This window comes from Callithrix jacchus, chromosome 14 (assembly GCF_049354715.1).
Source record: "Callithrix jacchus isolate 240 chromosome 14, calJac240_pri, whole genome shotgun sequence".
Taxonomy (NCBI): domain Eukaryota; kingdom Metazoa; phylum Chordata; class Mammalia; order Primates; family Cebidae; genus Callithrix; species Callithrix jacchus.
The window spans coordinates 41,598,857-41,616,489 of NC_133515.1; the positions used below are offsets into that span (position 1 = coordinate 41,598,857).

General features: G+C 36.7%; 1 protein-coding gene across 13 annotated transcripts in view; it reads left to right on the forward strand.

Annotated features, from left to right (window-relative positions):
• Positions 1 to 17,633, forward strand: part of ALMS1 (ALMS1 centrosome and basal body associated protein) — a 225,484-nt gene that overhangs the window by 41,161 nt on the left and 166,690 nt on the right. For all 13 annotated transcript variants that reach the window (XR_013526474.1, XR_004733517.3, XR_008476280.2 and 10 more), the window contains 5 exons: positions 5,726 to 5,921; positions 9,664 to 9,781; positions 11,234 to 11,706; positions 13,239 to 13,354; positions 13,458 to 13,607. Coding sequence is in view for 8 of the 13 variants with exons in the window: in XM_035272302.3 (XP_035128193.3) it covers positions 5,726 to 5,921; positions 9,664 to 9,781; positions 11,234 to 11,706; positions 13,239 to 13,354; positions 13,458 to 13,607 (1,053 nt within the window). In the remaining 5 variants the exon portion in view is untranslated. The remainder of the gene's footprint in view (positions 1 to 5,725; positions 5,922 to 9,663; positions 9,782 to 11,233; positions 11,707 to 13,238; positions 13,355 to 13,457; positions 13,608 to 17,633) is intronic.

Here is a 17,633-nt window from a genome sequence, read left to right on the forward strand (position 1 = left end):
AAGTATTCTTAAGAGTTTTTATTTATGTGGATTATCTATATAGATATTTAGGATATAAGAAATTAAAACATTTAATAATACTTATTTTGAAATTTATTTTGAAAGAACCTATTACATATTACCATAAATATATTTTAAAGTAAAAAATGACTATTTTCTAAAACAAAAAAATTAGTTGGAAGAGTAGCATTGTTTAAATTCTGGCTAACTAGAAGTCAGTTGGTGCATCATTCAGGGTTCTCCAGAGAAACAGAACCAATAGGATGGAGATAGATACATCTATCTATATACATCTATCTATGTGTGTGTGTATATATATATATTTGTATTGTAAAGAATTGGCTTATGTAATCATGGAGGCTGAGGAGTCCGAAGATCTGCAAGCTGGAGCCCCAGGAGAGCTGATGGTATAGTTCCAATTCAAGTCCAAACTCTTGAGAACCAGGAGAGCCAGTGGTATAAGTTTTGATCTGAGTCTGAAGGTTGAAGACCCTTCAGCTGGAAGACAATTAGGCAGAGAGACCACATTCTGTCTTGCTCAGTCTTTTGTTCTATTTAGGCCTTCTAGGGACTGGATTAGGCCCACCCACATTGGAGAGAGTAACCTGGTTTACTTAGTTTCCAGATTCAAATATTAATCTCATTCAAACACACCTCACAGGCCGGGAACAGTGGCTAACACCTGTAGTCCCAGCACTTTGGGAGGCTGAGGCGGGTGGATTACCTGAGGTTAGGCGTTCAACACTAGCCTGGCCAACATGGCAAAACCTTGTTTCTACTAAAAATACAAAAATTAGCTGGGCGTGGTGGTTCACACCTGTAATCTCAGCTACTTGGGAGGCTGAGGCAAGAGAACTGCTTGAACCCAGGAGGCTGAGGTTGCAGTGAGCCAAGATTGTGCCACTGCACTCCAGCCTGGGTGATGGAGTGAGACTCTGTCTCAAAAAAAAAAAAAACAAAAAACCAAAAAAACAAGAACTAAAACAACATTGGGAGGCTGAGGTGGATTGATCATGAGGTCAGGAAATCGAGACCATCCTGGCTAATAGGGTGAAACCCCATCTTTACTAAAAATACAAAAAAAGAATTAGCCAGGTGTGGTGGTATGCACCTGTAATCCCAGCTACTCGGGAGGCTGAGGCAGGAAAATCACTTGAACCTGAGAGTCGGAGGTCGCAGTGAGCCGAGATTGCGCCATTTATTGCACTCCTGCCTCAACGATAGAATGAGACTCTATCTCAAATAGACAACAACAACAACAACAAAACCACACACCTCACAGACATCTCCAAAGTAATGTTTAACCACATATCTGGACACTCCATGACCCAGTCAATTTGAGACATAAAATTACCTATGATAGCTGGATTCTCAATTTGCTCTGCATTTCATTTGTTGGGATGTATTGTTTTGGTTGAAGTATATGAAGACAATCTGGCCTCACATAGATGAAAAAGGAGTTAGGGAAAGGAGGCTGTCATTCAGTCCCTGAAAGGATGTCAGTGACCCTCAGGGATCTTTGAACCACACTTTGAGAACCACTGTTCTAGAACATAGTTACAAACTTTGAAGAACTGGAATAATCATGAGCAGGTAAGAAAAAAGCTCATACAGAGTTATTGGAGGAAAAATGTAGTCATACTAATAATGGTTAAATATTTAAGGTTGATTAATAACTTGAGTATCAGATTTCTTCTAATACCTTCAATTTTCCTTAAATTGCAGTGATTACCTGTTAGATGGAAGATATGGAGGGAGGGAGATACACTATTATTGAGAGAAAGGAGTTAAGACATTCCCTGACCATAAAATGCACAGTACCTGGGGCCATTAAATGGAAGAGGATTGTTTTGGGTTGAATTGTGCCCTCCCAAATTATATGTTGAAGTCCTAATCCCCAGTACCTCAGAATGTGACTTTATTTGGAAATAAAGTGATTGCAGATATAATTATATAAGATCTCACTGGAGTAGGATGTGCTGTTAATCCAATATGCCTGGTGTCCTTGTGAAAGAGGAAAGCACCATGTGAGGAGAAAAACATACGAGGAGAGGATGGCCATGTGAAGATGGAGGCAGAAACTGGAGTTATGCTGCCACATTCAGGGAACACCTGGGGCTTACAGAAGGTAGAAGTAGCAAAGAAGGATCCTCCCCTAGAGTCTTCAGAGGGAACACAACTCTGCCAACACTTTGATTTCAGACTTCTGGCCTCCAGAACTGTGAGAGAATAAACGTCTGTTGTTTTAAGCCACCTAGTTTGTGTCACTTTGTTATAGCAGCTCTAGGAAACTAATACATGGACGTATTTCTAAATAATATTTTCTGAGGGCATGTTTTTGGTAGAGTGAAGTCCAAAAATTGATGTCTTCCTTTTGTTCCTGTTTTATAAAATATGAACCATGATGGATGCTAAAGTACTTCATTTCATCCTTTATGCCTGGGTTCTTCAGAATAGCTGGAACATTATGCCACTTTCTAGTTCACTTCCTTTTTATTCTGTCATTGTTCATCTTTGATTCATCCGTGTTGCTGCATGTATCAATAATTTGTCCACTTTAATTTTTATTGCTGAGTAGTATTCTATTTGTGTATAGGTTCAGTAGATAACATAGCTTCATTTTTCTTGGGAAATACCTAGGAATGACCATACATGGTGGCTCATGCCTGTAATCCCAGCACTTTGGGAGGCTGAGTTGGGCAGATCACTTGAGGTCAGCAGTTCAAGACCAGCCTGGCCAATGTGGTTTAGTAGAAAACCCGTCTTTACTAAAAATACAAAAATTAGTCGGGTGTGGTGGCACATTCCTGTAATCCCAGCTGCTTGGGGGGCTGAGACAGAAGAATTGCTTGAACCCAGTGGGCAGAGGTTGCAGTGAGTTGAAATCACACCACTGCACTCCAGTCTGGGTGACAGAACAAGACTCTGTCTCAAAAGAAAACAAAAACGAATTCTAAGAATGTGTTTGTTGAGTGATAAGGTAATAAGAAATAAGGTATAAGAAAGTGCCAAACTGTTTTTCAAAAGTGTCTGTACCATTTTGTATTCCCAGTAGTGGATGAGAGTTCTGGTTGCCCTGAATTCTTGGCACCTATCATCAGTTTTTTTTTTTTTTAATTTTAGGCACTCTAGAAGATGATTATGGTGTCTCACTGTAATTTTAATATGGACTTCCCTAATGACTAATGATATTTATCATCTTTTTGTGTGCTTATCTGCCCTCCATGTTTCTTCATCAGTGAAAGATCTGTTAAAATCTCTTCCTGATTTTCTATGGCTGGTTTGTTTCATTTTTTGAGCTTTGAGAGTTCTTTATAGTTCTAGCTGTAAGTCCTTTATCAGTTACTTATTTTGCAAAGACAGTCTGTGGCGTGCCTTTGTATTCTCCTGTATTTGAAAGATGGAAGTTTTAATTTTAATAAAACTGGTTTATTGATTCTTTTTTTCTTTTGTGGTTTGTACTTCCTGTGTTCTATCTGAGAAATGATGGCCTAGTCCTATGTCACTGAGATTTTTCTTCTGTGTTTTCTTCTAGACCAGGGTTTCTCCACCTTGGTACTATTGACATTTGGGCTGAATAATTCTTCATTGTTGGGGGCTGTCCTGTGATCCTAAGATGCATCCCAATGAAACAGACTTTATATAAATCTATCAGTGTTTTATAGAGGTGGACTAGGATGACTAAGGAGGAAATTAAGAAAGTTATGATAGTACCAGCTATCAAAAAGATTTTTGGACCTAATAGATTCACAGATGAAATCTTTTAAATTTTTAAAGAAAGTTGAGTTTGCTTGTGTAAAAAAATATAGAACAATATTGTGAAACAAGAAAATGAGGGCATTCTAAAATACTGATTAATCTTAGTTATGACTATGTGTGGAAATGTTAAAGAATATGCTAGCAAACATTTAAAAGTCTGATCTGCCACTACTGTGTAAGAAATGTGAACATGTTTCCATATAAAGAAATTTATTGATTTGGGAGGCTGAGGTGGGAAGATCAAGCGTTTGAGCCCAGAGTATGAGTGCAGCCTGGGCAACATAGCAAGAACCTGTCTAAAAAAAATTGTTGCTATCCTTTATCAGGTTTAATTGGGGAAAAAGATGCCATAATGTAGTTTGATCTAATTTAGTGTTCATTTCTTATCAAATTATTTGAAAATGAAAATACTTTCATATCATGATAGAATATACTTATTAACTAATATTAAATTCAAAAGGAAAATGCCTTTTAAACTTGTCACCATTAGTATTTAATTAAACTTTAATTTGGCATTGTTATTTAGTGTGATCTGTGGGTTGGTGCAGTCCATGATTTGCCTGTTAACTGGTCTGTCAAGAGAGAAGTACAGAAATTGAGAGGAAGTTTTTAGAAACTTTTATAGTAGTTTGATAGAGTAATTGTATCTTTTTTTGTACCTAGAAATCAAACATTTGGACTTGTGTTTTATATTTTGGGCTTATATGCCTTTTAAATTTCATTTTTCTCGTTATTTTTACTAGTTTTAAAATTTAGCTTATTTCTCATTAATTTTTGTTAGCATTTTAGTAAAATGTCAGTCTGTGATGAATTTGAAGTAGGAAAAACTTTCCCATAGATAGTTTGAGAAGCAGTTCTCTGAATCTTGCCACTAATTTAAGAGTAAATATTTGAAAGAGACATTCATTGGGAGCCGCGGTAGCACAGGCCCGTTGTCCTGGCATTTGAGGAGGCGAGGCTATGAATTCAAGACCAACCTGAGCAACATAAGAACCTCTCATTCATTAATAAAGAGACATTCATGGGTGATATGATAATGTTATATACTGAGAAGAGCCAGGGATCCTTTAGAAACTAGTAGAGCTAACAAAAATTCAATCAAGTGATCTCATTTAGAGAATACTTCAGCTTTAGGTTTGTAATTTTTTTTCAGTTTTATTACCAAATTATAAAATATGATCATGTAGAACCAAATTTATTGATTTAAGGATGAGAACTAACAATATAGTGGAAATGCTAGTGATTCTTGAGCACTTTAAGAGATGTGTAGTAGGACCCACAAATCGGCCTAGCCTTTGCGTGCACCGTATCTGGGTCCTCCAGCATCGCCACTATGAAGAAAGTGGTTCAACAACTCTGGCTGAAGACAACTCAACTGTGTAAAAGTTTCCCAGGCAGCTGCAGACTTGAAACAATTCTGTCTGCAGATTGCTCAACATGACCCTCTGCTGACTGGAGTATCATCGAGTATAAGTCCTTTGAAACCCAGAAAGTCTGTTCCTTTTTATAGTAAAATGAATCTTTCAAAGGTTTCCCAAGCCACTTCTCGTGATACAGTGAATATTAAAAGAGAGCTACATTTGAAGCCTGTACAGAAGCTTATCCCTGAAACACATGTGCCGTAATATACAAGCTCTACTTTTGTCAGTCCTTAACATCTACCTTTCTGCATTTTCATAGATTTCTATTTCACAAGGGTAATTGTTTTATATATACTGGCAGCAGCATACAATAAAACTTAGTATGAAAAGTTTTTTTTTTGCATTAAAAAAAGAGGTGTAGTAATGGGAAGAGGTCTAAAATGTATATTGTGAGAAACAGAACAGCTTTACATTTTCTAAACTCTGATGAGAATGTCATTAAGTAGGAAGCTATATGATACATGAGTGAACATTTTAATCTAAATATTAATATGTATAGTAACTCAGTTAATGACTTAGCATGTTTTTCTTTAAAATGGTTTTAGAAAACAGAATCTTGGTATTATCTTTCTCAAGAAGTGGACTCTTCCCAAACCTTGGATACATCCGAGACCAGGTTTAATGTGAGAACGGAAGATACCGAAGTGACAGACTTCCCCTCTCTGGAAGAGGGTATATTGACCCAATCAGAAAATCAAGTAAAGGAACTCAACAGAGATCTCTTCTGTTCTCCATTGCTAGGTAATGCCTCTTTATTTTACTAGTAGGAATACCTCACTTCACATTTGTAAGTTTTGCAGGGACTGCAAGTCTTGTAACTTTCCCTTTTTGAGTTAAGGAGTTCTGTAGAGCCCTACTCAAAGGGATGAGCTTATTTTATTTAATTTTTTTAAACTGGCTTGCTAATCTAGTTATATTAAGTTTGCAGTTGCTTCTCATTTTATCACATCCTGTTGCTCACAGAAAGCAGAAAGGTGATAACTTTCTACTGTGTGTGCCTCCTCAGTCTTGAATTTGCAGATTTTGGGGTGAATAATATATTATGCTTTGGTTCTCTCAGCAATGGAGACCCCATGATTCCTCCAAAAAACAAATGTTTATTATATTTACCTTTTTTGATTTTTAGAATTAATTAAGGCATGTGCTGTTGTCCTCAGCTTTCAAACCAAAAATTGAGGTAAAGAGGTTGAGTGGCTTATCTGGGGTAGATCTTGCTTCTTTTCCTCTGTTTAGTATAGAACTGATTTATTAGCTCTTTATAAAAGATAAACTTTTAGTACTTTTGTAGTCATTAAGACTTTCAATCATGAAGATGGTTTTATAGTTTTGTATAGAAGGATGAATAGGACTTAATTCAGCAAGTTCTTTGCAAACATAAACTAATGCTATCCAAATCAAGATATTAGTGCCAGCGTTTTCTATGATGTGGATCATTAAAATCAATTTTAGGTCCACATTTTAAGAAAGATGTTGACAAAATTAGAGTACTTTTGTGGGAGGAAATGACTATCTTTTGATAGACAAAAGAGAAGACTTTATTATGGTTAAATATTTGAAGGGCTGTTATACTAAAGAGGAAGCAACTTACTCATTCATGTAGCAGATACCTAAGTGCCTCCTGTGTGTTTGATGCTAGGGATATATAGATGAAAGCTAACTCCTCTTCTGGGAAGACAATTAGTAAACAGAAAATAATACTACTATGGGATTTGTGTTGTAATGGTGTAGAACAGGAGTCAGCAAACTATAGTTTACAGGCCAAGGCTTGATTTTGTACTGTTTATCAGCTAAGAATGATTTTTGCATTTTTTAAAGGATTGTAAAAACAAACAACAGTAGTATATGTGACAGATTATATGTGACCAACAAAACCGAAAATATTTACCATCTTACCCTTTAGAAAAAAATGTTTGCTAACTCCTAGTCTAGAGGTTAAAATGAATATATAACTTAAAGGGAAACTGTTTTTCAAATTGATGTAAAAAAGAACTTTCTAATAGTCAAAGCCATTTAATAGTAGAAAAGGCTATATTAAACAACAAAAAGTGAGCTTCATGTCACTGCAGAATATCTAGCAAAATTCTGTGTTAGCTTTTTAGCACTGGGGAGGAGATTGTACTTTGTGACCTCCAAAATGTTTTCTAATGTAAAGTTTTATAATTCTAGCCTCTCATTTACTATAGATAGGGCAGAACATTTTAAATTATTGGAATAGATTCCTGCATCTAATAGGCAGAGGACATTTTATCATTGCTCTTTTGTTATGTGTAAGTACTAACATTGTGATAATTAGGCTCTCACCAGTGGCAAATGTCACTGATGATGGCAGGTGCCAGAATGGTTAGATACCTCAAAAAAGAGGGATCCAAGCAAGTAACAGATGTCCAAACTTGAGAAAACAAGAAGCAGTTGAAAACTGTAAAAAAAAAGGCATGGCAAATAAAATACACCACCTTCCCATCACACACAAACACAGATAATGTTGTACACTTAAGAATCATTAACTCTTCAGTTTTGGCCTGCTCCTTTAGGAGAATACGTTTTCCCATATACCTGATTTAACTGTCCAACTCCAACCTGAAATATTCTTAAATATTTAAGGAGATGCTGAAATGCTGCTTATAACTTATTTGTTATTTACTATTCCTTACTTATACCTAAATAGCTATTTTAGGTACTGAGGATTTCTGTAGGTTTTGAAACCTGGTAAGGGATGACTCTAATTTTTTTTGAGAAAAGACTCTCAGGTTCCTTAAATACTCAGCCTACAATTTACTGGAAATAGTAAAATTGCTTTACTTGCCCAAAGGTCGCCCTTGTAGCATTAGCCCTATTGTATTTGGGGATTTGTTAAAAACTCTTCATAATTTTTAGAGGGTGAAGAGCTGTTATGGAGGTTTAAGACTGATTCTCTGTGCCAAGGCCAAAGAGGAACCATACCAATTGTTCCTTGGGGGCAAAGGTTATTGTTACATATCAGTTTCTCATTTTTAATTCATTCATTCAGTAAATAACTCTGTTTTGAGTACCTATTAAATGTAGCAGGTACTTTGCTAGGCACTGAGGATGATATAGCTATGGATAAAGTAGACATAGAGTTGATAATTTAGATGGGAAGTGGATAGACCAAAGATTGAAACAAGAGGGTGATGAATTATGTGGAAGATGTGCAGGGTATGTGAGCAGGGACAGTACATGTTTTGACCAACTGAAGGGCAGATGACAACATGGTGAGATCTGTTAACCCTTGGTTTGCAGTTATTTCAGGGGGAACAGTGGTGTGAGAGAGGAGTCCTCACTTTGTACACAGTACACTTTGTTACATCATTCTGAAATCGAGAAAGTATACTGATTAAAATACAGATGATTTAAGTCAACATTCAGGAAATCACAAGAATTTTTTTTGTTTGTTTTTTTGTTAAAGCAGCAGTTAAACTTTTTGGGTAACAGAATTCTTTTACACATTTAAAAATCACTGACAACTCCAAAGAGCTTTTGTTTGCTTGGTTATTGATATTTCCCACATTAGAAATTAAAACTGAAAAATTAAATATATATTTATTAATTAATTGAAAGAGTACTTTTTTTTTTTGAGATGGAGTTTCGCTTTTGTTACTCAGGCTGGAGTGCAATGGCACAATCTCGGCTCACCACAACCTCCGCCTCCTGGGTTCAGGCAATTCTCCTGCCTCAGCCTCCTGAGTAGCTGGGATTACAGGCACGCACCACCATGCCCAGCTAATTTTTTGTATTTTGAGTAGAGACGGGGTTTCACCATGTTGACCAGGATGGTCTTGATCAAAAGAGTACATATTTTATAGAAAAAGAACTTTTCCAATACAAAAATGTTTAGAAGTATGGCCATGTTTTACTTAAACAATTCTTTAATGTCTTGACTTAATAGAAGATAGCAAGATTCTTATGCCTGTATCTGTATTCAATCTGTTGCTGTATCTTACATTCTGTAGCTTCTGGAAAATGTCACTGTATCCTTTTGAGAGAATGAAAGTGAATAAGGCAAATGATATGTTAATATTATTTTGAATAAAATTTTGATGCTAGGTACCTCGTAAGAGTGTCTTAGGGCTCAGGAGCTTCTATGCCATACTTCGACATGATAGTAAGAGCATTTGCTAAAAGTTGAAATGCTTGGGTTCAAATCTCATTCTGCATTTCAGCTACTTGAATGTGGACAAGTTACTGCTTCGTAAGTTTTGTAATCATGTTTCCTCACCTATAAGATATCTATAATAATACCTGTCTTTCAAGGTTGTCATGAGGATTAAATGAAATAGTGTATGTTAAGTGCCTGGATCTTGTCAGGCTCTCAATAAATGGTAGCTGCTACTGCTGTTGCTTTTACATTATTATTGTAATGCTTGTAGAATTCTCCATATGGTAGCATATATAGGTGCTTTAAAGTATTTAAGTAAATAATTGATTTTTAGCATTACTCAGCATTTTTATATTTGAAACTTTACAGTCATACAAGATAGCTTTGCATCTCCTCATTTGCCTTTGTTGACATGTTTGACACAAGACCAAGAATTTACACCTGACTCTTTATTTCATCAAAGTGAACTAAGTTTTGCACCTCTGAGGTAGGATGATTTATTTGCATGTAACCTTTCTCCTTTCTTGTTTTATGTTATTAATAATATTAGTGACTTCAGGCCAAGGTAGGACTTTGATGTGGGGCTTAGATACTCTTAGAACATATTCTGAAGGTAATGAAGTCCTATACTAAGACGTGATGCATATTAATTTGGCAGAGTAACATGTAGAGATGAATCAGATGACTGTAGTTTGTTTCAAAATAACTCCTAATGTATTCAGGTATTTCTAATGTATTCAGGTATTTCAGGCATATTTTAATTTAGAAGGCACACTAGATTTTCCTTCTTATAAACCTCCCCATCTGTTTTCTATCATCTCTCTCCTCTCTCTCACCTTTATTCTGCAAAAAGCATTTATTTCTAGGTGACTAACTTGTTTGACACTCTCATTTTATTCAGCTATTATTGAATGAGACTAGTTAGCTCTCCTTACTTTACAGGAGGTGTGAATATGAAGTAAGAAGCTTTTTATAAACAGACATATGCAAATTAACAGATACTCCAAATTCATGACCTTTAGAATAGTCATAATGGGAGAAAAGTCTGGAATGTTCAAAAAACATTTGGAATTTTTCAAGAATACATTTTCCTCTTTTAGAACTGAAGAAAACCCCACCTTCAATTAAAAACTATAGATGTTTAGAAAGCAAAAAGTAACTCCTGTGCTTATACTGTATATTACCTTGTATCACTTTTATGAAAAGTGATCTGTACACATTAAGTCATCAACTAATGATTAAGTTACTGTTGTGTTTTCGTAATAGATTGCTTCTTGAATGGTGTTCTTTCTCATTTTGTTTGTTGTTTGTTTTTTAGATGGAGCTTGCTCTATTGCCCAGGCTGGAGTAGAGTGTGCCATCATGGCTCACTCTAACCTCTAACTTATGGGCTCAAGCAATCCTCCTACTTTAGCCTCCTCAGTAGCTACTACTACAGACATGTGCACCATCACAGCCAATTTTTAATTTTTTTGTAGAGACAGGGTCTTGCCGTGTTGCCAAGGCTTGTTTTGAACTCCTAGTATCAGGTGATCCTCCTGCCTTAGCCTCCCAAAGTGCTAGGATCACAGGGGCGAGTCACTGTGCCTGGCCTTGCATGGTTTTCAAGAGCGTAATAAATGACTAGTAGAAAAGTTAATGCAGGTTAAATGAAAAATCATGGTAGGCGTCATTATGAAAATCACATTGTGTCTATTGTTTTAGGAGAAGCCTGAGATAATACTAGGGTCATAGGGTGGTAGTTCACCTTTTGGTTACAAATAATTTGTTTTGTTCAGTGATTAGCCATCTTAAAGGAGTGTGAAATTAGGAGAGCTTTGTTTTTCAATACACTTTTCAAATAAACTTGATTTCAATGACATATGTATTTTTGTGTTAGTACTAAAAAATTAAATGTTTTTAATGTGTTATTTATTTATTTTTAACTCTATATTTTCAGGGAAATTCCTGATAAGTCTGAAGACACCGAGTGGTTTTCTCAACTGTCAGAAGTTAGTGAAGTTTTATTCCAGGCTACTGCAGAAGTAGCTTCAGACTTAGCGAGCAGTTGCTTTAGTATATCTCAGCACCAACTTATAGACAGCACAGCTGGTGGGTCTCAGTGCTCTTTTTTACCTTCTGAACAAGGAAATAATGAAGAGACGATTTTATCTGTTGATGAACTGAAAATTCCCAAAGACTGTGATAGTTATGATGCTCTTTGTTTATATATGTCATGGAAGACACAAATAGATACACAGCAGCCTGAAACCAATTTAGCCGATAAAGATCAAGTTTCAGTTTTAACTTCATCTGACATAACTGATGAAAATATAGCTACTAAAAGAAGCGACCACTTTGATGCTGCTTGTTCATATGGGCGGTATTGGAAACAGAAAGCTTCACCTAAGCAGGGAGAAACATATTTAACCAGTAAGTACCCCGATTCTTTTTCAGATTCATTTGACACAATTGATAAAAATAAAATTTCCAAGGGAAGTTAACAATTTTAGTGTCCGCTTTTCCTGTGTGCCATGGAACAGAGAGGAAACTTTGTACCACCCAGAAGCATGTGTAATCAGTAAGGACCATGTGAAGTTGCTCTTCATCATAATAATAAAATGTCATATTCTTTCTTGCATTGTTTGTTGGAAAGAAGAGGAAAAGGGGTTCCATTGACTTCGGATAGTCATTATTTTGAGAATGTTTATTTAAGGGCTCCAGCCAAGATTGAGGCGAAACAAGAGATGGATTATTTGGAGAGTTATGAAAGAAATGAAGATTTGCAGACAGAATCATCTCAATGTTTTGAACTAATGGAGACTAAATATAATTTAGTATCTTCAGAAGTGCAACCCACATTCTCAGAAATACAGTACATTAGGAATGTTATAGCTCCTGATAATTCTGTAAAAGTTTCAGAGGCACATGTACTCTCCAGGGCACACGATACCTTTAAAGTGGAGGCTTCTGGTAGTCTTCCTCCAACTGTTAAATCCAACTTGTATGAGACATCAGAATAACTGTATTTTTTAAGAGGAGAGAAACCAAAAGGGAACTTCTCTTTTTGGTGAGAAAACTATTGATGCTACTGAAAATGTAGCCTTTGGGGCAGTTATTGCCTCTGTTGAGCCTTCTAAGAAAGACAGTACAGTAAATAAAATCCAGGCTGATATCAGTAAATCTTTTGCAGATGACAGCCAAGAGAGAGAACCAAAAAATCCAGATATTTCTCCATTAAATGATAATGATGAAAACTCTGTCTTTGATAGGCTTAAACATCCATGCCATCAGTCTACTCCTGGGGTGTTTGAATCAGCAGATTCAAAACTACTGTTGGATAAAAAGGATGATGATGATAGCTTTCTATACTGGCATTCAAATGTAAAATCACCCCCTAATGCTCTTCAGAAAATGTTTATTAAGACACTTTGTGTCATTCCAGAGCTTAAGTCATCTGCTTCTTTGAGTGAAAAATCTTAAAATCAGGCTGTTGGTCTTGGCAAACACAGTCAGCTTTATTTCAGTGTGATATAAGCAATAAACCATTTCTTCACTTTGGGAAAATAAAGTCTGTTTCTTCTCTTGACCTTGGAGAGAAGGCAGGATCTTCTGATGCTATGTATTATGTGAAAGTATTAACTTCAGATTCTTTGGTTTTACAAGGTTTAAAGCAGCCAACCTTTGAAGAAGTTGCAGATTACTCAAACTTTAATTTGGGTGAGGATGTTAACTGTAGTGATGCCATTGAAGGTTCGCCTGCAGTTGTAGGAAGCAGCTTTTCAGCAAACTTGGTGGCGTGTGATGCAAAGTCAACAAAGTGCTTTACCGTTGACTAGTGATGCATCATTAGTCACCCAAGAGACATTACTGAAAGGTGGTACCAAGGTGAAATTCTTTGGCCTATGGGAGCTGAGTCTAGTTTTACTATATATACAATTATGCAAATGACTTCTATTTTGTAGAGGGCCTGCAGGGAAAGGCTGAGTCTGATGTCATAACTCTGGATGGTGATGCTGAATGCTGTAGCCTAAATGAAAATATTGTGTGCAGTGAAAGAATTGCTGAACTACAAAGAAAGGTGAGACACAATAAAATGATAGTTGTGAGAAACATGGCCTTTCTCAGTATTGTTTCAGGAAATGGTATTATTTGTTTTTATTTTACTTTTTACTATTTCCCAGGTACATGACCAATGTGATTTGACTGGTCAGTACATTGAGCTAGCAGCTTTAGAGAATTTTCATGATGATCTAGAGATGAATGACAGCTCCCTGCACTGGCAACCTACTTTACAACTTCCATCCAAGAAGGAAAGCAATATTGAAAAACCTGTAAGTTTTTTTATTTGAAATTTCTTCTGGCTGGAGAGAGGAATATTTTGTTTGAAAAATGGGCTCAGGTTGGGCGTGGTAGCTCACACCTGTAATCCCAGCACTTTGGAAGGCTGAGGTGAACGGATCACAAGGTCGGGAGTTAGAGACCAGCCTGACCAACATAGTGAAACTCTGTTTCTACCAAAAATACAAAAAATTAGCCAGGCATGGTGGCTCAGTTTCAGCTACTCAGGAGGCTGAGACAGGAGAATCACTTGAACCTGGGAGGCAGAGGTTGTGGTGAGTCAAGATCGTGCCATTGCACTCCAGCCTGGGCGACAGTGCAAGACTCCGTCTTTTTAAAAAAAAAAAAAAAAAAGGGGGGCCCATTTATATCCTTCAGTACCGTTTGTAACTTGTACCTGTTCTTCATCTGATATCCTGGAATATGTTCCATTAGAGGTCGGTATAAAAGAAATGTTTATGTTTTGTAGACTGTAAGACTTAGTTCTGTGGTGTCTTGGAAAAGGTCATCCCATGGGGCTCCTAGGCTTTTTATATTGAGGCAGCCTAATGCTTCTTAGTTGTGCCAGCAAGAGACTTTAGACAGTGTTAAGATTAGACTTATTCGTGGGAACATTCAAAAGCTTGTACTTTGAATTCTTCCCTCTGGTCTTCAATGTATAATCCTTGAAACAGTCCCTGGAACATTTAAGTATGCCTGTTTAGAAGCTCTTGAAAGACTTGACTTCAGAGCTATCTTGAAAATTAGAAGACCCATGTTTTACCAGGAAGGATAATGAAGTGCTTAACAAAATCCAAACTGGCCAGTATCTCTCCAAAGGGAACTATCTCTTTCTCAAATGAGCCACACAGTAATGTATATACATGGTCCTTCGCTCTCTCTATTTATATAATTATTACCATTGGATATGTGTACTAGAAACTCGCACCTCTAGGGTGTTACAAAAATGTGTCAGCCTTTCTTTTATAGAAGGCTTTTATATGCTTGGATCCTTGGATCCCTTGGCATTAATGTTTCTCTGGTCCCACTGAATATCCTCTTCTATTGTCTGGTACTGTAAGTCCCAAGGTGAGCCCCACTTCCTTGTGATATATCCTTATATCCTGTTGTTCATTAAACAGAGTTAGATAAAATAGTGATGTACTTAATGTTACTTCTCTCTTCCTGTTTTCCTATGTATACGATTGGTATGTTTTTGTAAAGCTCTATTAGTTTGTGTTACAACTACATTTAGACCTTTATGTTCAGACCGTTGGTAGAAAATGAACAAAGATATGATAAACTTTTATTTATAATTTATTGCATTAATTCAGTTTTTTTAAACACAGACTCACTAGGTTAGTTTTATTTTCTTCAGTGTTCTAAACTAGGCATTCTTTAATTTTAATCGGGTAACAGTAGGGATGAAAACGATAGTTAACACTTTGCTCAAGTATTATGCTAAGAGGTAACATGTATATATCAATTCATTTTTGTCCTCTGTCAATCCTATTAAATAGAATTATTGGAGATTATTATCATCCTCATTTTACAATTGACACTTAGAGAAGATTTAGGAACTTGCTGATCGTTATTCTGCAATTGGGGTAACCAATATTTGAAACTAACCATATCTATGTAATTTTTTTTCTTTAATTGGTTTTTATTTACGTAATTAATACAGCATAAAATTCACCTTTTAAAGTGTACAATTCAGTTTTTAGTGTATTCATGAGTGTGTGCAACCACTGTCACTTTCTATTCTAGACCTTTTTCATCACCCCCAAAAGATAGAGCTATTAGCAATCACTCCCAATTTCCCCCTCCTCCCAGCCCTGGCGAATCTCCTTTCCATCTATATACATTTGACTATTCTGAACTGGCTTTCATTTAGATAATGTTTTCAAAGTTTATCCATGTTTTAGCATGAATCAGTAATAATCACCCCCCCTTTTTTTTTTTTCAGACAGAGTCTTGCTCTTTCACCTAGGCTGGAGTGCAGTGGTGCGATCTCAGATCACTGCAACCTCTGCCTCCCAGATTCAAGGAATTCTTGTGCCTCAGCTTCCCAAGTTGCTGGGATAACAGGTGCCTACCACCACACCTGACTAATTTTTGTATTTTTTTTTCCTTATTTATTTTTTTAAATTGCATTTTAGGTTTTGGGGTACATGTGAAGAACATGCAAGACTGTTGCATAGGTACATACATGGCAGTGTGATTTGCTGCCTTTCTCCCCATCACCTATATCTGGCATTTCTTCCCATGCTGTCTCTCCCCAACACCCCACCCCCTGCTGTCCCTCCCCGATTTCCCCCGACAGACCCCAGTGTGTGATGCTCCCCTCCCTGTGTCCATGTGTTCTCATTTTTCAACACCCACCTATGAGTGAGAACATGCAGTGTTTGATTTTCTGTTCTTTTGTCAGTTTGCTGAGAATGATGGTTTCCAGGTTCATCCATGCCCCTACAAAGGACATGAACTCATCGTTTTTTATGGCTGCATAGTATTCCATGGCGTATATGTGCCACATTTTTCCCTGTCCAGTCTATCATCAGTGGGCATTTGGGTTTGTTACAAGTCTTTCTATTGTAAACAGTGCTGCAGTGATCATATGTGTGCATATGTCTTTATAATATGATGGTTTATAATCCTTTGGATGTATACCCAGTAATGGGATTGCTGGGTCAAATGGAATTTCTATTTCTAGGTCCTTGAGGAATCGCCACACTGTCTTCCACAATGGTTGAACTAATTTACACTCTCACCAACACTGTAAAAGTGTTCCTGTTTCTCCACATGCTCGCCAGCATCTGTTGTCTCCAGATTTTTTAATGATCGCCATTCTAACTGGCATGAGATGGTATCTCAATGTAGTTTTGATTTGCATTTCTCTAATGACCAGTGATGATGAGCATTTTTTCATATGTTTGTTGACCTTATGTATGTCTTCTTTTGTAAAGTGTCTGTTCATATCCTTTGGCCACTTTTGAATGGGCTTGTTTTTTTCTTGTAAATGTATTTGAGTTCTTTGTAGATTCTGGATATCAGCCCTTTGTTAGATGGGTAAACTGCAAAAATTTTTTCCCATTCTGTTGGATGCCAATTCACTCTAGTGACTGTTTCTCTTGCTGTGCAGAAACTGTGGAGTTTGATAAAGTCCCATTTGTCTATTTTGGCTTTTGTTGCCAATGCTTTTGGTGTTTTGTTCATGAAGTCCTTGCCTACTCCTATGTCCTGAATGGTTTTGCCTAGATTTTCTTCTAGGGTTTTTATGGTGCCAGGTCTTATGTTTAAGTCTTTAATCCATCTGGAGTTATTTTAGTGTAAGGGGTCAGGAAGGGGTCCAGCTTCTGCTTTCTGCACATGGCTAGACAGTTTTTCCAACACCATTTATTAAACAGGGAATCCTTTCCCCATTGCTTGTTTTCATCAGGTTTGTCAAAGATCGGATGGTTGTAGATGTGTGATGTTGCCTCCAAGGCCTCTGTTCTGTTCCATTGGTCTGTATCTCTGTTTTGGTACCAGTACCATGCTGTTTTGATTACCGTAGCCTTGTAGTATAGTTTGAAGTCTGGTAGTGTGATGCCTGCTGCTTTGTTTTTTTTTTTGCTTAGAATTGACTTGGCTATGCGGGCTCTCTTTTGGTTCCATATGAAGTTTAAGGTGGTTTTTTCCAGTTCTGTGAAGAAGGTCATTGGTAGCTTGATGGGGATAGCACTGAGTCTGTAAATTACTTTGGGCAGTATGGCCATTTTCATGATATTGATTCTTCCTAACCATGAACATGGAATGTTCCTCCATCTGTTTGTGTCCTGTTTTATTTCTTTGAGCAGTGGTTTGTAGTTCTCTTTGAAGAGGTCCTTTACGTTCCTTATTAGTTGTATTCCTAGGTATTTTATTCTCTTTGTAGCAATTGTAAATGGCAGTTCATTCCTGATTTGGCTCTCTTTAAGTCTGTTATTGGTATATAGGAATGCTTGTTATTTTTGCACATTGATTTTGTATCCTGAGACTTTGCTGAAGTTGCTTATCCGTTT